Source organism: Mustela lutreola, chromosome 4 (assembly GCF_030435805.1).
Source record: "Mustela lutreola isolate mMusLut2 chromosome 4, mMusLut2.pri, whole genome shotgun sequence".
Classification (NCBI taxonomy): Eukaryota; Metazoa; Chordata; class Mammalia; order Carnivora; family Mustelidae; genus Mustela; species Mustela lutreola.
This window is the reverse complement of record NC_081293.1, coordinates 111,403,225-111,430,110: the sequence shown is the minus strand read 5'-3', so window position 1 is coordinate 111,430,110 and position 26,886 is coordinate 111,403,225. Positions and strand designations below refer to the sequence as shown.

General features: G+C 41.6%; 2 protein-coding genes across 4 annotated transcripts in view; both read left to right on the top strand.

Annotated features, from left to right (window-relative positions):
• The first annotated feature begins 445 nt into the window (after window positions 1-445).
• On the top strand, window positions 446-4,446 carry LOC131829228 (probable G-protein coupled receptor 141). Its single transcript, XM_059170766.1, has 2 exons — window positions 446-651; window positions 3,507-4,446. Exon 2 carries the CDS (start codon window positions 3,542-3,544, stop codon window positions 4,427-4,429), a length of 888 nt encoding a protein of 295 aa, XP_059026749.1. The 5' UTR covers window positions 446-651; window positions 3,507-3,541; the 3' UTR covers window positions 4,430-4,446.
• Window positions 4,447-15,631: 11,185 nt separating this feature from the next.
• The window catches only part of NME8 (NME/NM23 family member 8), a 59,259-nt gene continuing 48,004 nt past the window's right edge, over window positions 15,632-26,886 (top strand). For 2 of the 3 annotated variants that reach the window (XM_059170764.1, XM_059170763.1), the window contains exons 1-5: window positions 15,632-15,852; window positions 16,590-16,629; window positions 16,708-16,765; window positions 16,963-17,069; window positions 26,496-26,567. In XM_059170764.1, the coding sequence (XP_059026747.1) occupies window positions 16,597-16,629; window positions 16,708-16,765; window positions 16,963-17,069; window positions 26,496-26,567 (270 nt within the window). In that variant the 5' untranslated portion in view covers window positions 15,632-15,852; window positions 16,590-16,596. The remainder of the gene's footprint in view (window positions 15,853-16,589; window positions 16,630-16,707; window positions 16,766-16,962; window positions 17,070-26,495; window positions 26,568-26,886) is intronic. The other variant, XM_059170765.1, reaches the window with a different exon arrangement.

The following is a 26,886-nucleotide window of genomic DNA, read 5'->3' as shown; positions in this document are numbered from 1 at the left end:
GGTCATTCCTATTTATTTATTTATTTGACAGAGAGAGAGAGAGAAGACACTGAAAGAGGGCACACAAGAGTGGGAGTGGAGGGAGAAGCAGGCTCCCACCTAGCAGGAAGCCGGACGCAGGGCTCCATCCCAGGATCCTGGGATCACTACCTGAGCTGAAGGCAGAGGCTTAACGACTGAGCTACCCAGGCACCCCTCCTCTAGGTTATTCTTATATTCTTCATGTAAAACATGTGGGCTAAAACATACAAGTATGATAAGAGGCAGCTTTTGAAAAAAAAGAAAACCATGGAAGTTTTTCAGGTTACTAAGGAAAATTTCTGCAATAATGACAGTAAAAATGAAAGTCTTGATGTATAAGAATGCTCTTTTATATGTTTAACCACGAGCTGTGGAGACCAACATCCGTTTGTGGCCCTTAGGAGGTTTATCTGGGTCCTCCATCTTGACTGTTCAACTTCGAAAGCCTTCAGTCTGAAGTGTGTTTGTCATTCATAGCTCACCCCAAGATTTCTCTTGACGCTTGTCGTTGCTGGAGTCTTGATTCCAGCCACATGTTCTTGTTGCCTGCCTGGATGTGGATGACCCATAAATAAGCAGCGGGCCCTGAATCTTCCAGCAGAACCAAATCCTAAGAGGAAAAAAGATCGCGTAAGTAGTCTGGGGAGTCGTTTGTTTCTGCCTAGAAAACAAACAGAGAAATACCTAGAAATTACAGGCTATTGAAGGATAATGTTTGGTGTGGAGGTGGGGGCTGTGGCCTTAAGTCTTGAGGCGGGGGGGGCGGGGGGGATAGAAACAGTAGAACATAGTCCCCATGTATTTAAATATTTTTAGGACAATACTGAGAAGTAACTACAGAAGAGTGGGATCTTGCTTTTGTGAAATATCCTTGTGTATGTTTCGGAAGGAAAGAGGCATTGGTACTTTGATGCCCTATTCTGTGTCAGGGAATCTGTTAGGTTCTTTACAGACACCATGTAACTTCTTACAAAATATATGTTCTCATTCCCATATCTATAGCTGAAGAGACAGCTTTAGAGCTTAGCATTTGTCCCACAATTAGACTGCTGGTGAGTGGCAGGGCACACTATTTCCAAATGTCATACAGCCTGGGAAGGTGTGTGCATTGAAACTGCAACTGACAATTTAGATTTTCATTGCTTTAAAATAATTTCAAATTTGAATCTTGTCTTCTTAGACTTGGGGGCTACCAAAATTTTAAACTAAATTGGTATCATATTTGTTCATAAGTTATATGAAACTCTTCTGTTTCACACAAAAATCACATAAGCATTATATATTTTATCTTATTATAATTTTTTAAAAAGATTCTATATATTTATTTGGGAAAGAGAGAGGGAGCAAGAGAGAGCGTGAGTGGGCAGAGGGAGAGAGTGAGGTAGAAGCGGACTCCCCACTGAGCAGGGATCCCAATGCAGGGCTTGATCCTAGGACCCCCGGAGCATGACCTGAGCCAAAGGCAGACACCCAGCCACTGAGTCATGCATGTGCCCCAGCATTATATATTTTAAATATGTACTTTGTGAAAGTGAAAGTGCATATTCTAGCACATAAAATTTGATAATCACATTTTTGAGTTGTAATAAAATCTTACTTAAATATGCCAGGTCCAATATAATGTTTCACAAACAAAAAAATTAGTTATTCCCTCTGAGGAGATGCTGGAGTAGCAGAGGAAAAATTCCAAAATATCTTAGACATTTGCTGTGGAATAGCTTCTCCCTCAGATACCAACGTTCAAACTGCTTCTGGCCAGGTTAGTGGTAGATGCATGAGAAAAAGGGACAGATCCTTCTGGACAGGGATGACTGACCTGTTGATGTCTGAGTCCCACACTGTCCAATCAAAGGTTTGAAAAAGTTTTTTTTTTTTATTGTCGGATATTCATAAATTTCCGACATTCATAATATTCATAAATACTTACTGGTGCCATAGCAGTTTTATGTGACTAAGTGTATATCTGCCTAGGTATACAAAGTAAGGAGAAAAGGGGTAAATGTCTTTTCGTTTCTGATGTTTCACGTTAAGTATCATAACTTTTACATGGCTTTTCTTGATGTTGTTACCGAGCTATTTCAAGTCCATTAGCTGCTTCATGTAGACAGTAGGACCTCTCGCATTTCACAGCTCGAGCTCCGTGGAGCCAGGTGACTCACACACACTCCCACAGCGACCCAGTGACAGATCTGGCACTCATTTGCAGGACGGCAGATTGCTACGCAGTCACTGCTCCTTACACATCCAGCCTGAAAAACTTACATGAAACTTAAACATGGGCACCTGAGTGGCTCAGTCGATTAGTCGTGCACCTTCAGCTCAGGTTATGATCCGAGGGTCCTGCGGTTGAGCCCTGCATTGGGCTCCCTGCTCAGTAGGGAGACTGCTTCTCCCTCTCCTGACTCTCTCTTGCTCTCTCTCTCAAATAAATAAATAAAATCTTAAAAAAAAAATCAAACAAAAACAGAAAACAAAACCAAACAGAACTCACCCACCCACCAACCCCAACTTTTCACGGAAATGTAACGTATTAGTCTAAGATTCAGTGTTAGCAAGAAGAAGAGTGCAGGATATAGTGTGGGCTGCTCCCTGCTCAGAAGCTATTCATAGAAAATATTATATATTTATTTAAAGTAGGCTCTTTGCCCATCATGAGTCTTAGAGTCACATGCTCTGTGGACTGAACCAACCAGGTACTCCTAGTAGAAAATATTTTAAAATGTCTGATGCATCTTCTTACAATAATTGCACACAATTTATATGATCTTCTCTATGTTATCCCAAATTGGATTTCTAACAATAGAAAAAATGACCTTTGTAGATCTGAGATGAGTGTGACCTGTGTGTATGCCGACTCTGCCTTTATTTAAAATTTTGTTATTTTATTCATCATGAATTTTTTGCATTAATTTTTTTTAAATTTTAAATTTTAATTTTTTTAAAAAAATTGCATTAAAATACCATTGATTTTAATTACTGAGTTTTTGGCCTTTCCTTAAATTTTATGCTACAAGCTAACATGTCCCATGCTAATTTCAGCCCTGGCATGTGAGCTTAATAGAATGACTGGGTCTACAGTTATTAATTTTATACTCAAACGGACTTACTTCTGTGATTTTGCTTCACTCTTTTTCTTTAATGTTTGGGTAATTAAGGGGAGTCCCTGGGCGCCTGGGTGGCTCAGTGGGTTAAGCCGCTGCCTTCGGCTCAGGTCATGATCTCAGGGTTCTGGGATCGAGTCCCGCATTGGGCTCTCTGGTCAGCGGGGAGCCTTCTTCCTCCTCTCTGCCTCTCTGCCTACTTGTGATCTCTCTCTGTCAAATAAATAAATAAAATCATTAAGGGGAGTCCCTGACAATATTTATTGGGTCTATAGCTTGAGGTTTATAAACAGTTGGCTAGGATTGTAAAACTCAATATTATTAAAGTTAGTTGCTGTATAGTTTCCATATATCTGTTATAATTTTGTGAAACTTTTGATTTAGGAGTTTATGGTCTTCTAAGCATTTTGTGGCGATACATGGAGCCCAACAATATGACCAACCTGCCAAACGCCTCAAACACAGAGCAAGGCCACTGCAAGAGACACTGCAGGATGATTCTGATAACACTCTACAGCATGGTTTTGCTTGGAGGCACCACGGGGACAGTACTGATGTCACGTATGATGTGCAAAAGGAAGAGCCAATCCATGATTGCCATGATCATTCTCAATATCATAGTGCTACACTCAGTCCTCCTGGTCAGCCTCCCGTTCCGCCTCAGCTATTATATCTTAGATGTCTGGGAGTTCGGATCCTTTCTCTGCCGACTGGTCAGCAGCATAATATACGGTCATATGTACTTCACCTTTGTTTTCTATGTGGTCATTGTCATACTCCGATTGCTCGTCTATTTTAAGAAACTTCAAATGCAAAAGTTGCAAAAATACCACATGGTAGTATTAAGCATTGTTATTTGGACCACGGGCAGCCTTGTTTTTTGGCCAATATTACTTTTACAATATGGCATACATCCAAGCTACTCAGAAAAACCACGGTGCTTTGAGTTCTACAAAGATCTCAACCGGGGGGATCTCATTATCTTGAACTACTCTATGATTGTCATTATGATCTCAACAGTTGTTATACTCTTTCTGATAGAGATGGGCGTCATCGTTCAACTGATAAAAGCTCTCTGGCCTGACATGTGGGCACATCAAGACTATAGAGCTCAAATCAAGAGCTTCTTCTTCCTCCTAGTAATAGTGGTCTGTTTTATACCCCACCACGTATTCCGGGTACATTTTATTCAAAATTACTCAGAGATAGACAATTCTGAGTTAGTTCTTTATAATGAAATTTTTGTTGCTTTGACTACTGTCTGTTGCCTGGATATGGTGTGTTTCATAGGTGGGGTTATCCATTAAATACTCCTTGTCCCTCACTTTGTAATTGTTTTTGTTTGTTTGTTTGTTTTTTACCATTGTGACAAAACAGTTTCAAATGAACGACTGCTACCATGATTTCAAAATTTTTCAAATTCTCAGCTCTTGATTGTCACTGGAATTATTTTTCCATGAAAAGGTAATGAAGACCAATTGTCCCCCTCTTCTTGGGTGATCTGTTTTCCGTGAACTGTATATTCACTTGCCATAGCTCTACCCAAGTTGACCCTAAATGTCCTTTCCAGACTCAACTCAACCTCTTTTTCATGCAGTATTTACTCCTGTTGAGCACAACCATGGGCCTTTCCTACTCAACAGTCCAGCCTGTTCTCTTTGCCTTCTCTATTGCTGGGCTTTGATCTTAAAATGTTCTTTCCCTCCTTTTCCAAACTATCTCTTCTTTAAGGTCTAGAGAATTTGAAGACATGGACTCTAGAGCCTTAACTTATTCAACTTATGCTCAGCCTGATATACATGCCTCTTGAAAATGACCAGTAGTCAGCGAAGATATGGCAGCTGGCCGTAGTATTTGGAGGAAAGAACTAAGTTTAATAGTCAATAGACTTGACTATTGGAAGGAAACACTTCCAGGATTGCTGGAGCATTAATATGGTTTGATTCTAACTAAGACTTTGTAGGTACTCAGGAAATAGAGAATGCCTCCCAGATCGACGTTTCTAGACATGGATCCATTAAGCAGGAAAAGAAATTGGAAAATGTGTAAAGCAGCTGGTCTTAGTCAAAGCATGCTATACTAGACTACATTAGACTCTATTAGAGCCCAAGCTTTTGAGAGTGTGGGACTGTTTTTAAGCTTATCCAAGGCACCTTATATGAACAAGTAATATTACATAATGAAAATCAACTCTGGTATCAGTTAAATGCAGTAGAAATAGCCAAGACAAGTAATCTGGATTGAGATAAATAGAATCCAAGTTGGTTGTCTTGGTTATTTCTGATAATAGAATTTATAAAATTATTTTTGATCAATAGAATCGCAGTTGGTTGTCTTGGTTATTTTTATTGTGTTAGTTGATACTTACCTGACCTAGAAATTGACATGCCCTTATTCTTTGCTTATAATAATGCTACCTTTGATATTAAATTTTAATGAATCAAATAACCAAACCCTTACTGGCTAACAAGACAGCATAGTTAATACAAAAGAATTTGAGAGTCATCTACACATGTGGATTCAAAGGTTTTTGGTAATTATGGAATCATGGATGAAGTATTTATTTTTTATTTTTTTTATTTTTTTTTTAAAGATTTTATTTATTTATTTGACACAGAGAGATCACAAGTAGGCAGAGAGGCAGGCAGGCAGAGAGAGAGAGAGAGAGGAGGAAGCAGGCTCACTGCCGAGCAGAGAGCCCGATGCGGGACTCGATCCCAGGTCTCTGAGATCATGACCTGAGCTGAAGGCAGCGGCTTAACCCACTGAGCCACCCAGGCGCCCCCATGGATGAAGTATTTATAATCTCTGAGCCCCAGTATCCTATGTTACAGGGTTTGGGTAAAGGTAAAACAAGACAGAAGCATGTGTTAAGTTGTGTTACAGTGCCAGGCATGTGATCCTCAGGATAACATTACTTATTTTCCAAATCCAGTGACACATTTTATAAATAATTTTAAAACAGATTCAGAATGTTGATTCATGTAAAAATAGACTTTAGAGGCTCAGATGCTATTCATCAATGTTAATCTCATGCTTTATGTAATTATTAAGTCAGTAACTTAATGGATGCTTATTCTTATTTTTGCCTATAAAAACTTATTATTATTCTATAATTATTGATAACACTTAAAATACTATAGAAGAACCATTTTATAAAACTGCTTATAAAACAGGAACATGCTAAATAGCAGTGCACTTCAATTACATGTAATCACTTTTTAAGGGGATATGATATGTCCTGAGTAACTTCAAGATTGTGATTGATTGTGTAACTTAAGGATGTAGTCATTGCTCGCTTACCAGTTTATTGGGTTCCATGATTTCCTTTTAATTTTGTGGGCAGCGGAGCTAAGAAAGCCTCTGATGAGCTCTGCCTGATATTCCTGCCCCTGTGCAATCTCCCCTTTTACAACTAACTTATGAATGAAATAGGGCAGAACAATGAGGTATCATTTCCAGTGTTAGGTTATAAAAGGACTAGGGCTTCCATCTAGGGCATCCTTTCTCTCCTTTGTGCTGTCTCTCGGATTGCTTCACCCTGTAGGAAACCATCTGCCATGTCATGGGGCAGCACAAGTGGCAAAGAGTCAATACCTTCTAACAACCACGTGAGTGAGCTTGGCAGTGGATCTCCTGAGACCTGCCAGTAGACGTGCAGCTCAGAAGAAAATCCCCTCCCATTTGAGTCTTGAGGTGATGGCAGCCCTGGCTGGCATTGAGTGCAGCCTCACTGAGAGACCCTGAACCTGAACCACTCGGCTAATCTACTCCTAGATTCCTACCATGAAACAATGAGACAATGAATGCTGTCTTCATCTACTAAGTTTCAGAATAATGTATTACACAGCAATAGGTAACAAATACAGTAAGCGAGTTATTTATACCTGTGGAATGCTGCCACATAAAGCACTTGTGCCTGAGATTTACATCCACTTGTTAGTTCCTGCCTGTTCTGAAAGACCCTGGAGCTGCACCCAAGAATCAAACAGCACGCCTCCACTGGATGCAACTTGCAAGAGGTTTATTGGTTACACAGGCGCCTGCGGACACATCAGCCTTTGTGGACTGAGCGCGTCAGGCTAAGTTGGGGAGCAGATTATATAGGGCAAGGTTGGGGTGGTGGGAAGCAAGTTTACAGAAGCAGATGCTTGGTTACAGGGATCTGATTGGTTAACTTAAATCAAGCATTGTCAGGCACTGGGTTTAAGGCAAGGACACAACGGTTTGTTCTGATAGGCCTTGGCTCAGCACTCTGGAAAGTCCCAGATACACTCTGTTCCTCATTTGTCTTTTCTTTTGACAGACCGGGTGATCACAGACAATAGACATCCTGGTATGTGTTGCCATCCGGCTATGGGAACAATCAAGCCTTCAGCAAGGGGAGAGGGGGTGCTGTGGGGACATCAGGTTACTTAAACAAGCCTTTAGCAAGGGGAGAGGGGTCTTTCAGTTCCAGGTGTTCATGATAACAAGAAATATCATTGCCTGTTTTCTGAGTCAATACGAACTGGTTCTGGTATTGTATAAGCTTTGCTTCTATCCCTAAAGAATAGATGATATTACATGGAAGTACATTGGAATGGTTTTAGGGTGAAGACTGCAAAGGGAACAGCTGGGGAGTGGGTAGGAATTTCTCTTTGTTAGTCATACTGATGTATGGATTACGGGCACTCTGAGTGTGGTTCCTAGATCCCCACCTGCAGGAGCAGTATCTGGGACATTATTAAAAATGCAAATTCTTGAGCTCTACCTGTGACCTACTCATTCAGATATTGTGAATGTGGAACCCAGTGATTATGTGTTTTAATGAGCCCTTTAGGTGATTCTGATGTGAGCTAAAGTGTAAGAATCGCTGCCCTAGATACACTTGATAGATTAAAAATGGACACAAATTCTTTGGCACGGCTCCCACTGTGAGATGGAATCTCTCTTTCCCTTCCCCTTCCCTGGGAGTGGAATTTGCGACTGCGCCAACCAACAGAACAGAGGAGAAAAGACCCTGCCATTTCCAGAAGTGGGCCTTAAGAAACTGGAAACCTTCATTTCCCTCCCTTGGAACCTTGCTCTTAGAGCCTGAACGGTCATGGAAGAAGTTTGACTTCCCTGCTGAGGAGAACACATGGAGATGTCTGCGATGGATGGCTGGAGATGAAGGGGAGATGAGCTCAGAGAAGCCCAGCCTTCCAGCCAAAGCACCAGGCATGGGAATGAAACTGCTTGGGCTGGCCAGACCACCCCGCTGCCGTGGGGTTGCCGCCACGTGATCCCAGTCCCCTTCAGCCGGTGCGGAGAAATTGCCCACTCAGTCCTGCCTGAATTCCTGATCCCCACAACTGAGAGATACAATGAAATGATTGTGTTAACCATATTAAAATATGAAAAAGAAACAAGTGAAGTTGAATTGAATATGATTTATGTGACCCATTCTATCCCAAATATTATCATTTAAAGAAACAATCAATATAAAAATTATTTATAAGATTTTTTTGCATTATTTTATTCCTATTAAGCTCTTCAGAATCTGGTGTGTATTTGAGGCTTGTTCGGAGCAGCTGCATTTCAGGGCTCACACATGGCTCATGGTCAATATATTGGACAGCACAGATCAGCATCACCCAGAGATCATTTGGAGATGTACCTGAGGATCCTTTTCTTACAGGAGACTGGCCTTGTGTCTCTCTGAAATTCACTTTCCTCCCATGTGAAACAGGAATAATAGAACCTACTTCAGAATATAAAAATTAAATGGTATTGTAAGAGTGCAGATAGCAGTGCACAGCAAGTACAAATTCTCTGTCTGTCTGTCTCTCCGTATAGATACTATTGGTTCTGTTTCTGCAGAGAACCCTAATGCCTGTGTGAAGCAAGATATCCTGCTATCACTAGCTTTTGTTTATAGGAAAATGTCATGTATGTTTGTATTAAACAACTTAGGATTGCTCCAGCTCACAGATATAAGGGCCTGGAAGGAAGCCTTCCTCTTGCAAATCCACAGACAGGACCATTAGCGCAGCCACCACATGGGTCTGCCCTGTCCTTCTTCTCTTACGCATGCTCCTAGTTGGCAAAATCTTCTCTCCACAAAGTGGTACAAGATCTCCAGTGTCCATGCCCAGATTCTCCCGTTCTTCCAGTGTTTACAGTCATCAAAACACAAGAACTCTGCTGGGCTCCAAGTCCATGGCTAGACAGAATGAATGGTCCCCAGTTCTACGTAGGTCCAGAGTCCCTAAAACTGTCTTTCATCCTTCTGTTACCTCTGGCCTTCATTCCATGTCTAGAATTTTTTAAGTCTCTGGATAAACATCCCTATCTGTCCCTGATCTTTTCCCAACCCTATATGGAGTTCGTTGCCTGGCCCTGCTCTGAGCACCAGGAACCCGGCCCTGATGCATGGTACTTTGGGTTTTCTTGTTACTGGGCTCCTGGTTGGATCTGACCACTGGGAGTTACCTGCAGGAGAGTCGGTCCAGAGGGAGGAATGAGGATGAGGCCTGATTCTCTGCCCCTTCCCCACATTGTTATCACACATCTAGCAGGGCCTGTAGCTCTAGGCTTCAGCTTCTACTTCATGGCCCTGCTCTCCCTGCATTCCATGGAGAATTCCAAGGTCTTTTCTTCCCTTCGTCCCTCCAGGCCTGGACTTGGTGCTGCAATCTCTGTTTACATCAGTATCCCTTGTTGGCTCCCTCATTTCTGCTCACAGAAACGTACCTTCATTAATGCCTTTTCAGTTTCTCCCTCTGAGTTGCATTCTGCTTCCTGCAGAGAGGTAGCTGATTCCTTAAGAACTCAAATGCGTTCCTGAAGGTGGATGGAAAGGGAACTCCATTCTCTGCATTTGCCTCGGTTTCCCCAATTCAAACGCCCTCTTCCCCGTCTCATGAAAAGAAAGATTTCACAACTATCAACAGATTCAAATAAATAACAAGGTGGGGTGCAGAGGCAGAGACGCTGACAGAAATATTATCAGGGTAAAAGAGTAAACGTGGCCTTGGATGCATCCATACAGAGGACTTGCCACCTCTTCCCCATTTCCCTGTGAGAAGGTCAGAGGCTTTAGCTTCAGGCAAGACAACTTCACGCCACAGCACCAAAGAATCCAGCAAGAAGTTCTGATGTGACTCTTACTGCCTCCAACTCATTCTGGATTTTGAAGAGAACTGAAAACAAAACAAAACCAACCAAAAAACAAAACAAAACAAAACAAAACCCAATAATAATTTTATAAATGCACACGTGTCTTGAAACTGCCTTTTGAGTTTTCTGGTATTTCCACTTAATTTTCCACTGGGCTATTTCAGGTGGAAATGTCAAGTAGATTGCAGGAGAAAAAAAAATGGTACCCCCTTAAGAAGAAATAATGCAGGGCTATACCGAGAGGTCAATATCATGCACCTATGCTGGGGGGTTAATTTTTTTTTTTTTTTAACTTTGTTGCATTTGCTTTAGGGCACTAGCATCTATTCATTATAACAGTGATAGGGATTTTTGTGAAAGGTATAGGTTTTAGATAGATGATGCCCACACAGGAGCACTAAATGGAATATTTTAGAGTTTTATCTCTACATGACAATAGATGAGTACAATTATTGAGTACTCCCCTGCTGGAAACTGTTCTAAGCCTTATATCTACTTTAAATAATTGAATCCTCAGAAAGTGATAAATAGGTTCTATTATTATCTCCAGGGAAGACACTAGACTATGAAGAGGATAAGAAACTTGCCCAAGGTCAGAAAGACCCCCACTACCCAATACTGCCTCCTCACAGGGATTTCACAAAAAATATGTGTGCTGGGGGGCAGTCAGAAAAGCCTTCATGTAATAAGCGTTATATATTCACAAATTACTGATCCTGCTATTATGACTCAAGGACTTTTGCCCTGTAATTTATTCCCTGGGGAGTCACTCATTCTGTGGATCTTAATAATCCTGACTTAACAGTCAATAGTGGTGAGACTCAATAGATTTCTCCTTCCACTGTGTCATCCTAGAATCCCTGAACTCATGATCTTCCCTCCAGTTCTAATAGTTCTTTTTTCCACCCTCATGTGAAAAACATCATTCACTCAGCCAAATCTGAAGCTTCAGAGTTTTCTGTGGATTCTCCTTCTTGCTTACTCCTGTAAAGCGTGCCTTCGTAAGTCCTATTGACACTAAGCCCAAGGTATCTCAAGCGAGTCCTTTTTGCCCTAGGCATGTTCTCTGCCTTCTTGTAGGGCTAATCCCATCCTCCCCTATTGCTATAATAGCTTTCTATCTTATTATGTCTCATTTCACTACCCCAAACACATTTAATCCAATAGTCACACTGATGTCACAGCAGATTTTTTTTTTTTTTTAAGAATCAAAACCTTTGGGGTGCCTGGGTGGCTCAGTGGGTTAAGCCACTGCCTTCGGCTCAGGTCATGATCTCAGAGTCCTGGGATCGAGTCCCGCATCGGGCTCTCTGCTCAGCAGGGAGCCTGCTTCCCTTTCTCTCTCTCTCTCTACCTGCCTCTCCATCTACTTGTGATCTCTCTCTGTCAAATAAATAAATAAAATCTTTAAAAAAAAAAAAAAAGAATCAAAACCTTTAATGTCATCCATCTGTTGTAAATCTTCCCATTTTAAACATTGAGAAGTTTCCCACTGTTTTCCCATAAAGCCCACACCCTTGATCAAGCTGTGAGATCTTCTGTACATTTTGTAAATGAGCTTGCGCCCCTCCTGGGGCAGAGATTTTGGCATTATAATGAGGTAAAAGTGGTTGTGTGGCATTCTAGAGATCCCTCTACCTTCATTCTGTGCTGGCCTGAGTCAGGAGTTCAGCTCAAGCTGGTCTGAGCGGCCTGGGTAGGCTGGAGGTCTGGTCAGCTCAGTTGTTATCTCTGGAAGGGATTTTGCTTTCCATTTGGCTGCGTTAAGAGCTAAGCTGGAAAGAAGAGCTCAGGGAACAGTGTGGGACAAAGGTCAGTGAGAGCAAGCAAGTATGCAGTAAAGGTCAGGTCCTGGGAGCTGAGCAAGGTTGACTGGATAAAAATACAGCTTATGGATATAGACTTTTGAATGCTAACAGTTTTAAACCACAGGGAATCTCCAAGATAGTTGTGTTGGGTCCCCAATGTTGGGTCCCCCAATAATGGGTCTGTGATTAAAGGAGTGAGACTGATACATAGTGAAGGTCAAGCAAAGCTTTATTTCGTGCCAAGCATCAAGAATCAAACTGACCGGCCGGAGCCACGCCTCTTACAGAGAGGGCGACCCGTCCCTGCTTCACAGACTAACTTTTATAGAGCAAAGGCCATGTGCTTGGGCCTGGCCACACACAGGTTGCAAATGAGATTATAACACACAGAGAAAGGGGCACAGTCATGCTAGGTCATACATAGGTGACCAACTGAATTACAATTTACCGTATAGTACACATTTGAACTAGCCTATCACCTTGGTGAGAATTGGCCAAAAGGCTGGGCCCACACTCCTTGGTAGCTAGGGAGACAGTATGCACGCTTGACTATTTGGACGTCTCCACCTGGCCTGACTCAACCCCGCATTCGGGCTATTATCTCCACCTGACCTGACCCACCCTTGTATTTGGGCTTCGTTACCTGGGACTGGTATCGCAGACTTGGTTTTAAATAAGTTCCCCTGGGCGGGGTGGGGGGTAGGGTAGGGTCAATTTACGTCTTACTGCATAAACGACAAAATGGCTGTTCAACCGAGGTGGGGCCGCTCTGGCTAAATAGGCCCTTATATTTGTAATAAAAATAATTAAAGTCACTAAAAGCACAAGATATTTTAATAACTTCGTAAAATAGAGGAAAACAAGATACAGAAACATGTCCTATTTCTTTTGCTCATGCTGGAAGGAGCGCCAGTCCTCTCATCTGGCCTCGTTCCCTTCTGTGCTCTCCCATCTCTTCAAGCTTTATTTCTCTATTTCTTCAACCTTTGCTCTCCTGACTTTGAAAAATCACCCTTTCAATACAGTGTAGCCAACCTCTTCCACTTTATTGAACGGTAGTTAAAACCAGCCCACGGTCTTTGGCAACGTCCCTTCTCTTCATTTTTAGGTTTCTGGAAAGAGCTGTTGATTCTCTTTGCCTCCACTTTCTGTCTTGACATTCTCTCTTCCAGCAACTTTCCCCAGAAGACTCCACTGAAAACATTCTCATGACATCAGCATTGACTTCTTTGCTGTTTAGTCGACATAAGCAACATTTAATTTGACCTTTGTTTGTTTGTTTTATTTGACCACTTTGCAGCATTTGGCAATATTGACAATTGTTGGCTTTCCATCATCTCATCCTTTGATTTCTGTGACATCACCTGCTCTTGGTTCTTCTCCCATTTTGGCTATTCCTTCTCAGTTTCCTTCATTAGCTTCAATTTCTCTGTTCCTAAATGTTGACGTTCCTAGTGCACCCTCTTGGGGCCTCACTTTCTCAAATGCCATACTTTCCTGGGCCATTCAACTCTACTCTTCTGTCCTTTAAATATGCCAGTTATCTGCAAATATCGATCTCCTGCCCAGTTATTTTGTAGATATCTTGATTTTCTATCTAGTGGTCCCCAATGTGTTATGCACACCTTCCCTGAGGTGTGCAAAATACTCTGTAAGCTTCCAAGAAGTGATATTGCTGATTGTGTTTATTTTCTAATCTGAGAAATGGGGATATTATGCTTTGTTATTATTTATATATTCATTATCAGCAGTGTCCTTGTTATGGAACCTGGACTGGATCCTGGCGGAAGAACCAAGTGGCACTTGGAGACCTTGGAGGATGGGAGGTTAATTTAACACTGGTGAGCTCAGAGGAGAATGATTTCCAAAGGTCTAAGACCCAAGCACAAGCAGGGAGGGTAAATTATACCCTTCTACTTCCGCATACATGGTACTTTTGGCGCGAGCAGGGAACAGGGTAGGAAAGAAGAACCCGGAAGGGCTTTGAGACAGGGACTGGAATTCCCTTGCTGGTTTGATCTGCCATCTTAGTTTTTCCCTTATCATCCTCAAGGGCTTCTTTGTCCTCTCATTTCAGGGTTGTACAGCATATGCTTTGTCTCTAGGTTTCAACCACCCACCTATATGCAAAGGCACTGGATCTCAAGTTCCATTCAGTGTTTCTTATAGGGAGCCAGTCACACATGGTCACGTCCCAGCTATGTGTGGCCATTGATTCCCCTCTCACCTTTCACCTTTAACTCCTGAGTTTTAGCAAATCCTAAATCCAATTAGTATTCCTGAATGATGATGACAGGCTCGCATGTCTACTCTAAAACCACTCATGGACCCATAGTTGCAGAATATCATTTATACTTACTACATATACTCTGTAGTGTTGGCCAAGAAGTCACTACAATGCTCCAAGAAGCTTGGGAAACAGCGTGTCATCAATCCAGACCAGCTGAGATTAGGCCATTCTATACGTGTCACATTACGCCCAAGCTGTTAATTTTATTAAAATAATAATAAAAAATCATGATCATAAAATAGGAGAATCTTTTCAATAGAGAGTACCTATGAAAATATTTTTCCCACATAGACTTTCAGTGGTTATCTCATGGGAAAGCTTATTTTTATTTTGCAAAAAGAAAGTGTTTCAAATTTGAGGACATGTGCTCATCACTATTTTGCTATCTAACATGTATTTTAAAACATAATCAACATTATCTGTTTGTTCATGATTACAGTGCTATTTTTTAAAAAGATTTTATTTATTTATTTGACAGAGAGAGATGACAAGCCGGCAGAAAGGCAGAGAGAGAGGAGGAAGCAGGCTCCCTGCTGAGCAGAGAGCCTGATACGGGGCTCGATCTCAGGGCCCTGAGGTCATGACCTGAGCAGAAGGCAGCGGCTTAACCCACTGAGCCACCTAGGCGCCCCTACAGTGCTATTTTAGAACAGTGAGAAAATTACTTTTTGAAACAACTCATGGTAAGGAGATAAAACTGTATGAAAACCGGTATTTAGACATGTTTTTGTATTGAACATGATTTTAATGGTGAACGTGGCCAAGCATTTATTCATGTTTGGAATCTGGCAAGTCGTGAATGAATTGCATGTATGAATTGGCTATGAATGCTAGACCCCGGCAAAAATCAGTGAAAACATTCTGTAAAAATCTATTGACTTTGTGGAATTTGCAACAGAATATTGTATGTACACTTTATAATTATTCGTTACTTGTTGTCACACATTGTTCTTATTTATGCCAGTAAAATTGATCATGATTCGTAGTAATTTCCAAGAGAGCTAGTTGTTAACATCTACCAGCACACCAGTGATTATGTCTGTTGTCACAGGAGAACTTCTGTCAACCTGCAGGTGGCAAACGCACCCGTAGCATAGGGGGCTGTCCGGCACTGAGCAGAGAGGTACAGGGGCTCCTGGCAGCGGACTCCCCCACCCCTCCCACCCCTGCCACCCACCCCCCATCCCCTATCCCTCCCACCCCCATCCCCCAACCCTCCCTCGCCTATCCCCCCCCCCCCACCCCCCACCCCTTGCGGGTGTGGGAAGAGCAGCAGGACTCAAGCTCTTAGTGGTCCTGGACCTGCGCCCTGGGGGAGCTTCGAGGCACCGCCCCCGCGGGGAGGGCCAGGCTCGCGGCGTGGGTGGGGTGGCAGCGGACGTTGGCCCCTCCTCCTGATGTCCGTTTCAGGGTCCTCTTTCTGCCTCTTTCCAGGGACCAGCGTGGACCGACGTCCAGATCGTTAGATTTTTACCTGCTCTGCGCCCAGGTACTCGGACCTCTTGGATCCGTGCTCACAAAGGCCGCAGGCCTCATCCAGGGGCTGGTTTGGATCCTCGGGGGCCTCTTCCCTCCCGTTCTTGTAAACGTCGGAGTGTAGCTTGGAGGAGCACCTGTTGTGTGTTAAGCTTGTTGGAGAATCCAGCACCTTTACCCGGGATGGATTTGGTTTTGTCGTCCCGAATAACTCCTTTATTTTGTGCTAGTCCCGCTGTCACGCACGCGGGCCACCACACTGAGCGCCCCCGACCCCCCGGAGTGGGCCCTTAGGGCCTCACTGACTTAACTCTCGTTCTGATGTGCTTGCTCAAGACCACCCTAGGGTCTTGTTCTACTCATGAAACCTCCGTGAGGAGGGACCCGAGGAGAATCCGTGGTCTGGTCACAGTCCATTAACACATGTGCAAATGAAAATAGACAGAACACCCCGTGAAACTTGAGGAAAAGAAAACTTTGTAAGGAACTGTACCTTGCAACATTCTTACCTTGCTTACCTTACATTCTTACCTCTTACTGGGAAAGGAAGATAACAGGGCAGAGCCCCCTGAGGAATCCCTCGGGGACCCGGGCTCCTCTCTCCCTAGAAATGGGGAGAGTGTATATTCTGATACCATCAAAAGAAAATTTCTGTGGGGCATTAAGATACTGCTTGAATGCGTAGGGAATAACATCATTTAAATTTCCTCTTAAACGTTTTCTACCTGTCTTCCCTTTTTCCCATGACAGGGGATACATGGCGGGCAAAAAGCGAGAGGTCCAGTTACAGGTGAGCATGACCTACCAACAGTCTTTACTAGGGGCGTTGGTGCTTGAAGACCCCTTGACAGCGGTCTCCTTTTTGCAGGCAGTCGTCAATACTCAAAGCCTGTGGGATGAGATGTTGCAGAACAAAGGCCTAACAGGTACTGGGGTTCTCCTGGTTGTCGGGCCATTTGGGAACCTTAAGCCTACCCTGCCCCCAAATCTATTGGTTTTGCGGAATTTGCACCTCCCCACTAAGAGTGTAAAAACCTGCTTCATCTGCCGCGTGCAGCGTTGGGATGAGCTGCTATTCCAGATTCTTTGACTCTGTTTTTTCATAAATATTATCATCTCCTAGTGATCGACGTTTACCAAGCCTGGTGTGGACCTTGCAAAGCAATGCAAACTTTATTCAGAAAATTGAAAAATGAGCTGAACGAAGACGAACTTCTGCATTTTGCTGTAGTAAGGATTTCATTTCCAATAAACGGTTATTTTCCTGATACTTCCAAGTGTTTAAATATTGTCTTTAAGGATCGTTTTATTTTAAACAACCTGCCAACTCTTCAAACATGGACAATATTTACTTGGCGGTTTTACTGTATGTCTAGTTCTGCCGGATCTGAGAACCATCACGATTTTTATCCTGTCTCCTACCATGTTGAGGCTGTTTACTATGATTGCGAACATCAGAAAGTATACATATGGATGCCTGTCTGTTGATCTGTTTTTCTTTTTTTTTCACTTGACTGTTTGTTCAGTGTGTGTCTTTTAGAATCTGGGCTATAAATGCTGTTTACTGGATAGCATTGGGATGGTCTCTGGGCACTTAACCCAGTTACCAGTTTTCCAGTGGTAGTGATTTTCCCTTCCCTTGTCACCAAGATGTGACGAGGGATTAAAATGTTATGGCTAAACTTACTGGGCTTCGTTGTATTGATTATTCAATTTGTCCACATCAGGTTACCACCTGCTTAGAGCTTTGATATCTGATACAGTGGCCACTAGATGAAAACGGCTTTTGAGCACCTGAGATGTGGCTGGTGCCACTGAGGAACTGAATTTTTAACTTTAATTTATTTAAATTTAAATTTAAAAACTAATAACCAATTCAGGAATTATAAAACTTTTTAAGTTGTTTGGGACAACTTGGTATGTGCATCTACTTTTTTGGACTATACTTTTTTTTTTAAAGATTTTATTTATTTACTTGACAGACAGAGATCACAAGTAGGCAGAGAAGCAGGCAGAGAGAGAGGGAGGGGGAAGCAGGTTCCCTGCTGAGCAGAGAGCCCGACTCAGGGCTTGATCCCAGAACCCTGAGATCATGCCCTGAGCTGAAGGCAGAGGCTTAACCCACTGAGTCACCCAGGTGCACTTACATTCTTTATAGGACTACTTTTCCTTAGTTCATGGTTACGTTAAGCAGCCTAAGGCTTAGAAAACTCACCTCATTATTTTTTCTCTGCAAGAGAAAAGGTGGCTGTATACAATTGTTAAATCTTTTTCTTTTTCTGTTTTAAAGATTTTATGTATTTGTCAGAGAGAGAGAGAGTGAGTGCACAGTCAGGGGAAGCAGCAGGCAGAGGGAGAAGCAGGTTCCTTGAGGAGAGCCTATGTAGCATTCAGTTCCGGGGCTCTGGGATCAGGACCTGAGCTGAAGACAGACACTTAACCTACTAAGCCACCCAGGTGTCCCTACAATTGTTAAATCTTTTTATCCAGAGGTTGACTTTGTCTTCTGAAGTAAGAGTGTTTCAGTTTTTGAAAGGGCGACCATCTGTAACAGCCTACTTCATTCTGAGCCACCGGGATGGATCTGGAATATGATTTGAGACTCGATCCTTGGCAGGGAGGATAAATGGAGTTCAGAGGACACAGGATGGGGACTAATGGAGATTGCCAGATACAGTAGACACAGGGTTGGTATAGAAGTTGAGAAACCATATCAGGAGGCTCTAACAGTTGGCAAATGGATTGAGAATCAAGGTAGAAAATTCTTTTGAGTCCTGGCAGTTGGCATAAGGGAACTTCGTCTGGGAGTGGCAGGAGTGCAAGTTCATGGGCTTGCCATGAACCCTCCAGCAACCCTCAGTTTGTTCTCTATAGTTGAGTCTGTTTTATGGTTTGCCTCTCTCTCCTTTTCCCTCCTATGTTCATCTGTTTTATTTCTTAAATTCCACATACAAGTGAAATCGTATGGTGTTTGTCTTTCTCTGGCTGATTTCCTTTGCTTAGCATGATACTGTCTTGCCCTGGGGTGCCTGGGTGGCTCAGTTTGTTAAGCACCTTATTCTTGATTTCACAGGTCATGATCTCAGGGTCATGAGACCCAGCCAGATTTGGACTCTGCTCTCAGTGGGGGTTTGCTTGAAATTCTCTCTCTCCTTTGTCCCCTCTCCCCTCCATCGCTCTCTCTCTGTCTGTCAAATAAATAAATAAATCTTAAAAAAATATTCTCTACTTCCAGCCATGTTGTTGTACATGGCAAGATTTCACTTTTTTAAAGAAAAGACTTTTAGAGCAAGAGCACAAACAAAGGGGTGGGTAGGAGGGGGCAGAGGGAGAAGGAGTAGAAGACCCCGCATGAGCAAGGAGCCCAATGCAGGGCTTGATCCCAGGACTCTGGGATCATGACCTGAACCAAAGGTCAGATGCTTAACCAACTGAGCCATCCAGGCACCCCAGGATTTCATTTTTTATGGCCTAGTAATATTCCATTGTGTATAACTTCTTTATCCATTTATTGGTTGATGGACATTTGGCTCTTTCCAGAATTTGGCTGTTGTTGATAATACTGCTGTAAACTTTGGGGTGCATGTATACCTTCAGATCAGTATTTTTGTATCCTTTGGGTGAGTACCTAGTAGTACATTGCTGAATTGTAGGGGAATTTAATTCTAGTTTTAAGTTCTTAGGAACCTCCGTGCTGTTTTCCAGAGTGGCTTCCCAATCTGCATTCCCACCAACAGTGTAAGAAGGTTCCCTTTCTCCACATCCTCATCAACATCTGTTGTTTTCTATGTTGTCAATTTCAGCCATTCATGAGGTGATAGCTCATTGTGGTTTTGATTTTTATTTCCCTGATGATGGTGATGTTGAGCTTCTTTTCATGTGTCTGTTGGCCCATTTGTAGGTTTTCTTTGGAGAAACATCAGTTCATGTCTTCTGTGCATGTCTTTACCAGATTATATATTTTTTGGATGTTGAGTTTGACAAGTTCTTTATAGATTTTGGATACTAGCCCTTTAACAGATATGTCAATTGCAAATATCTTCTCCCATTTTGTAGGTTACCTTTTAGTTTTGATGACTGTTTCCTTTGCTATACATAAGCTTTTTTTCTTGATGTAGTCCCAATATTTCATTTTTGCTTTTGTTTCTATTGTCCCTGGAGAGGTATAAGAAGCGACCTTATACACAGGTCACTGCCTATGTTCTTCTCTATGATTTTGACGATTTCCTGTCTTTCATCCATTTTGAATTTATTTTTGTGTATGATGTAAGAAAGTGGTCCAGTCTCATTCTTTTGCATGCTGCTGTTCAGTTCTCCCAACACCATTTGTCTTTTTTCCTTCAGATATTCTTTCCTACTTTGTTGAAGATTAGTTGACCATGGAGTTGTGGGTCCATTTCTGGGTTTTCTATTCTGTTACATTGATCTATTTGTCTGTTTTTGTGCCTGTACCATACTGTCTTGATCACTACAGCTTTGAAAGTAATTTAAAGTCTGGAATTGTGATGCCTCTAGCTTTGCTTTTCTTTTTCAAGCTTGCTTTGGTTGTCTGGGGTCTTTTGTTGTGATTCCATACAAATTTTAGGATTGTTTATTTTAGCTGTGTGAAGAATGCTGGTGGTATTTCATTGAAATTGCATTAAATGTATAGATTGCTTTGGGTGGTATAGACATTTTAACACACGGGCATGGGATGTTGTTCCATTTCTTTGTGTCACCTTTAATTTCTTTCATAAGTGTTCTGTAGTTTTCAGAGTAATATCTTTTACCTCTTTGGTTAGGTTTATTCCTAGGTATGTTATGTTTTTTGGTGCAATTAAAATAGGATCAATTCCTTGATTTCACTTTTCTGGTGCTTCATTTTTGGTGTATAGAAATGCAACAGATTTTTGTACATTGGCTTTGTATTCTGTGACTTAACTGAATTTGTGCATCAGTTCCAGCAATTTTTTGGTGGTGTCTTTGGGGTTTTTTACTAAGAGTATCATGTAATCTCTGTGAATAGTGAAAGTGACTTATTTCTTGTCAATTTGGATGATTTTTATTTCTTTTTGTTGTCTGATTGCAAAGTTAGGACTTCCAATGCCATGTTAAATAACAGTGGTGAGAGTGGACATCCCTGTGTTATTCTTGACCTAGAGGAAAAGTTTTCAGGTTTTCCCCATTGAGGATATTAGCTGTGGGGTTGTTTTGTGTATGGCTTTTATGATTTTTAAGAAGATTTTATTTATTTATTTGAGAGAGAGAGTGAGAGAGCAAGAAAGAACAGGGAGCCCACTGTGAGGCTCAGTCCCAGGACCCGAGAATCATGACTTGAGCAAAAGGCAGATGATTAACCGGCTGAGCCACCCAGGTACCCCAGTGTCATAAAGAGAAAAATCATAACTTTTAATAGGCCTTTATTCCTACTTTGTTGAGTTTTTTTTTTTTTTTTTTTTTTTTTATCAAGAATCAAATGGTTTGTCAGGTGCTTTTTCTTCATCTATTGAGAGAATCTTATGGTTCTTTTCCTTTCTTTTATTAATGTGGTATATCATGTTGATTGATTTGTGAACAATGAACCATCCTTGCAACCCAGGAATAAATCCCATTTGATCATGGTATTCTTTTCAAGTGCTATTAGATTAAGTTTGCTAGTATTTTGTTCAGATTTTTTGCATACATGTTCATAAGGGATATTGGCCTGAGTTCCCCTTTTTAGTGGGGTCTTTGTGTGGTTTTGGAATCATGGTAATGGTGGCCTCAAAGAATGATTTTTCAAGTTTTCCTTTCCTTTCTATTTTTTGGAATAGTTTGGGAAGAATGGTATTAACTCTTCTTTAAATGTTTGGTAGAATACCCCTGTGAAGATGTCTGGCTCTGAACTTTTGTTTGTCGGGAGATTTTTGATTACTGATTCAATTTCTTTGCTGTTTATGAGTCTGGTCTGTTCAAGTTTTCTATTTCATCCTGTTTTAGTTTTGATAGTTTGTATGTTTCTAGGAATTCATTCATTTCTTTCAGATTGCCCAATTTTTTGGCATATAATTTTTCATAATATTCTCTTATTGTTTGTTCTTCTGTGGTGGGGGTTGTGATTTCTCCTCTTTCATAATTTTGTTTATTTGAGTCCTTTCTCTTTTATTTTTTGGTGAATCTGGCTGGGGTTTATCAATTTTATTAATTTTTTCAAAGAACTAGCTCCAGGTTTCCTTGATCTGTCCTACTGGTCCTTTGTTTGTTTCTATATCGTTTATTTCTGCTCTATTCTTTGTTATTTCCTTTCTTCTGCTGACTGTTGGTTTCATTTCTTACTCTTTTTCTTGCTTCTTTAGGTGTAAAGTTGGGTTGTGTACTTGAGATTTTTCTTGCTTTGTGAGGTAGTCTGTAGTGCTATCTATTTCCTTTTAATAACCTCTTCTGCTACATCCCAAAGGTTTTGGACCATCACATTTTCATTTTCATTTGCTTCTATGTATTTTTTAATTTCTTCTTTAATTTCCTGGGTAAGCAATTCATTTTATAGTAGGATGATCTTAAACCTGCAGGTATTTGTCATCTTTCCAAGTTTTTTCTTGGGCTTGACTTCAAGTTTCATAGTGTTGTGGTCAGAAAATATGTATTGTATGATCTCAGTCATTTTGCCCTTGCTGAGGCCTGATTTGTGACCTGGCATATGATCCATTCAGGAGAATGTCCCATGTGCACAAGAAAGAAATGTGTATTCTGCTGTTTTAGGATGAAATGTTTTGAATACATCTGTGAAGTCCATCTGGTCCAGTGTGTCATTCAAAGCCCTTGTTTTCTTGTTGATCTTCTGCTTAGATGATCTATCTATTGCTGTGAGCGGGGTGTTAAAGTCCCTTACTGTTAATTGTATTATTATCAATGTGTTTCTTTACTTTGGTTATTAACTGATTGGTAGAATTGGCTGCTCCCAAATTGGGAGCATGAATATTTATAATTGTTAGATCTTATTGTTGGATAGACTCCTTTATTATGCTATAGTGTCCACCCCTTTATTATGCTATAGTGTCCTTCTTCATTTCTTATTACAGTCTTTGGTTTAAAATCTAATTTCTCTGATAGAAGTATTGCTACTCTGGCTTTCTTTTGACTTCCATTAGCATGACAGATATTTCTCCTTCTCCTCACTTTATATCTGCAGGTATCTTTAGGTCTAAAATGAGTCTCTTGTTTTTTATCCATTCTAACACCCTATTGTTTTTGATTGGAATATTTAATTCATTTGCATTCAGGGTAATTATTAATAGATATGAATTTAGTGTCATTTTATTATTTGTTTTGTCCTTGTTTCTGGAGATTTCCTGTATTCCTTTCTAGTCTTTGTTGCTTTTGGTCTTTCTTCCCTATTCAAAGAGTCCCCTTTAATATTTTTTGCAGGACTGATTTAGCAATCATGAACTCCTTTGGTTTTCATTTGTATGGGAAACTCTCCTTCTATTCTGATTGATAATCTTGCTGGATAGTACATTCTTGGCTGCAGATTTTTCTCATTCAGTACATTGTGTATATCATGCCACTTTATTTTGGCCTGACAAATTTCTGTGCATAGGTCTGCTGCTAACTTTTTTTTTTGTCTTCCCTTATAAGTTAGGGACTTCTTTTGTCTTGTTGCTTTTATGATTTTTTTCTTAATATTTTGCAGATCGAACTACAATATGTTTTGGCGTTGGCCTATTTTTATTGATTTTGATGGGAATTCTCTGTGCCTCCTGGGTCTGTAAGTCTGTATCCATCCCCAGATTATGGATGTTTTCAGCTATTATTCCTCAAATAAACCTTCTGCCCCCTTCTGTCTTCTTTTGGGACTCCTTTGGTATGAACGTTATTATTTTTCATGGTGTCACGGGATCATGCTTCCACGACCCAAGATTTTTCTTTCCCTGTTTTGATCAGCTTCATTATTCTCCATAATTCTATCCTCTGTACCATTTATTCATTCCTCTGATTCTTCCATTCTTGTGGTCATTACATCCAGTCAGTTTTGAATCTCAGTTCTTGGGTTTGTCATTTTGGGCTGATAGGTTTTAAGCTCTCTTATCTCTGTGGTAAGGGACTCCCTGATGGGTTCTGTGCTTTTCTGAAGGCCAGCTAGTATCCTTATGATTGTTGCTTTAAATTGTGGGTCAGGCATATTGCTCATACCTGTTTCAATTAGATCCCTAGCTGTGACCTTTTCTTTTTCTTTCTTTTGGGATAAATTCCTCTGTCTTGACATTTTGTCTAGGTTTCTGCCTTTGGTGTGTTAGAAAAGCTCATTTTGTTTACAGCCCCTATGAGTAATGGCTTTATGAAGAAGGGGTCCATACAGTGTTCAGGACTGGTGCAGTGGGGAGTGTTTGGATCTTGGTCAGAGTGTGGTGAGTTTTAACTAGGTGTGCTCTGGTCTGCTTGTTAAAAGAGACCTGAGGCTCCACTGGAGCTGAAGCTTTGCAGAATCTGTGGTCAGTAGTTGTGTGTGTGTGTGTGTGTGTGTATTGGGGGGTTGTGCTAGTCTTCTGGGGGAGGGACCTGCTGCCCTTGTTCTCAGGTGCACTTGCTCAAGAAAGCAGTAGCAGCAGAATGTAGGGGGTAGGGCTGGGTGTAAGCAATTTAGGCAGCCAGTGTTAGCACAGCTGTTTACTGATGATGGGTTATGCTGAGAGACAGGGAAACTAGCCAGCTCCTTTGTCCCTGAGGAGGAGAGTTCATGCTTACTGCCATCAGGGTAGCCCTCCCAGAAGAGCAATAATTTCCACCATGTGTCCTGGGTGTTTTTCAAATCACTGCTTACACTGTGTCTGGGTTGCTTGCCTGCTTGGACCAGTGCAGTGCACTTTGGGTTCTATCCCAGCCAGGCTGGCTGAGTTTTTTTATTTTTTACTTTTTTAAAATTTTTTTTCAATTTATTTATTTTCAGAAAAACAGTATTCATTATTTTTTCACCGCACCCAGAGCTCCATGCAATCCGTGCCCTCTATAATACCCACCACCTGGTACCCCAACCTCCCACCCCCCCCCCCCCCCCGCCACTTCAAACCCCTCAGATTGTTTTTCAGAGTCCAAAAGTTTTAAAACTCAAAACTTTAGGGTCATGGTGTGATGGGGACATGCACTGGTCTTCTGGGGGAGGGTCTTGCCACACTGGAGTGATGGTTTGACCCAAAAGGGCTCACAAGCTTGGGGCCTGGGGCAAAGCACACAGAAGAGCCAGTGTCCACATTAGCTGCCCTCAGTAGATGTCTGTCTCTGCACCATATTGATGGCCGGGGAAGGGAAATGGTGCCTGCTGGTTCTTTTGTCCCAGGATAGGCAATGCCCAGGATAGGCAATGCTCCAAGAAGGGGCATCTGTCTCTCCTGGTATGTCTCAGGTGATCTGCAGATCATGCTTTGGGTCCCTGGGTGACCTGCCTCCCTTCTCTACAGGAAAACTGCAGTGCCCTCGGGCTCTATTCCAGCCACAGCACGGACCTCTAAAACTCTAGTCTTTGAGCCCTCCTGGTTGTAAAACTAAAAAAAATCAGCCTTTCTCATTTCCCAGCCAGTGGTTTTGGGGAAGTGTTCTCCCTATGTGACCCCCTGTGTGCTCCTCTGTCTTTTTCTCTCCTCTGTCCAAGACCAAGACCCTTTGCAGCACCTGCGATCATTTTTTCCCCCAGATCACATCTCTGCACCTCCTACTTTCTGCAGTGTAGCCTCTCTTTCTCTTTAGTTGTGCAGTTTGTTCTGTCAGTCCTCAGCTGGATTTCTTGGGTATGCAGGATGACTTGATATTTATCAGCTGTGTTCAAGGGATGAGGCAAACCTAGGGTCTGCCTGCTACCTACCATCTTAGCTCCCACCAGGACAACTTAAAATTTGTGAGAAAAATTTAAGAAAATTGCAAACATTGAAAAAAAAAAAGGCCTTGAAATTTGACAGACAGTTCAGTCAAGATGCATGCAAGATAAGCTCCTTTTTTATTTTAATTTTTTTTCCTTTGGAGCTTACTTTCTCTCAAATTTTTATAGAAGTATGGCCCCATGACTAATGCAGAAGGAAGGTGACATGCAAAGGGGAATATGAAACATTATAGATCTGATCACAAGAGGTGAGATGGGGGGCGCCTTGCCTGGGTGGCTCAGTTGGCTAAGTGTCCAGCTCTTGATCTCAGCTCAGGTCTTGATCTCAGGGTTGTGAGTTCAAGCCCCATGTTGGGCTCCATGCTCAGCACGGAGCCTACTTAAAGATGGTGGCCCGTATGATGGTGGTAATACTGATACTGAAAGGGACAATGGAGTTCCCAAGAGAAGGGCAGTTAAAGTTCCATGTGGAGCAGGAGAGGATATACAGCAGGAGGGAGCTAGACAGTTCTTGGAGAAGGGAAACTTGACCTGGGTTGGAAAAGGAAGGACAAGAGCAGATAAGGAGGGGGGAAAGTGTGGAAAACCAGAAGTAGGTAAGTTTAGTTGCAGGTTTGGGTACCGCAAAGGTGAACAGTGGGAAGTAAGTTTGAGGCCAAATGATGCATGGCCTGAATCTCCAGTGTATGCAATTATAACATATTCAGAAAATGGTGTAGTAAACATAAAAATAAAAATTTTATGTGATCTGCATTTTTTCAGCATAGTGTATCTAGTGACTTGGATATAGTTTCCTCTATTATTATATGAAATTTTTATATTTTTTTCAGGCAGAAGCTGACAACATTGTGACTTTGCAGCCATTTAGAGATAAATGTGAACCTGTTTTTCTCTTCAGTGTTGTAAGTATAATATTTATCACCTCAAATATGTGATCAGATTCTAATTTACAGTTAAATAGCAAGTAGCATTGTAAAATTACCATGGAATTATTTTCTGATTGTAGTAATCATAGATTCCTTTTGCCTTATCTTTGCTTGTCTATTTTTTAAAATTTAATTTCTTTTCAGTGTAATGGAATTCATTTTTTTTGTACCACACCCAGTGCTCCATGCAATATGTGCCCTCCTTAATACCCACCACCTGGCTCCCCCAACCTCCCACCCCCCCGCCACCCCTTCAAAACCCTCAGATTGTTTTTCAGAGTCCATAGGCTCCCAT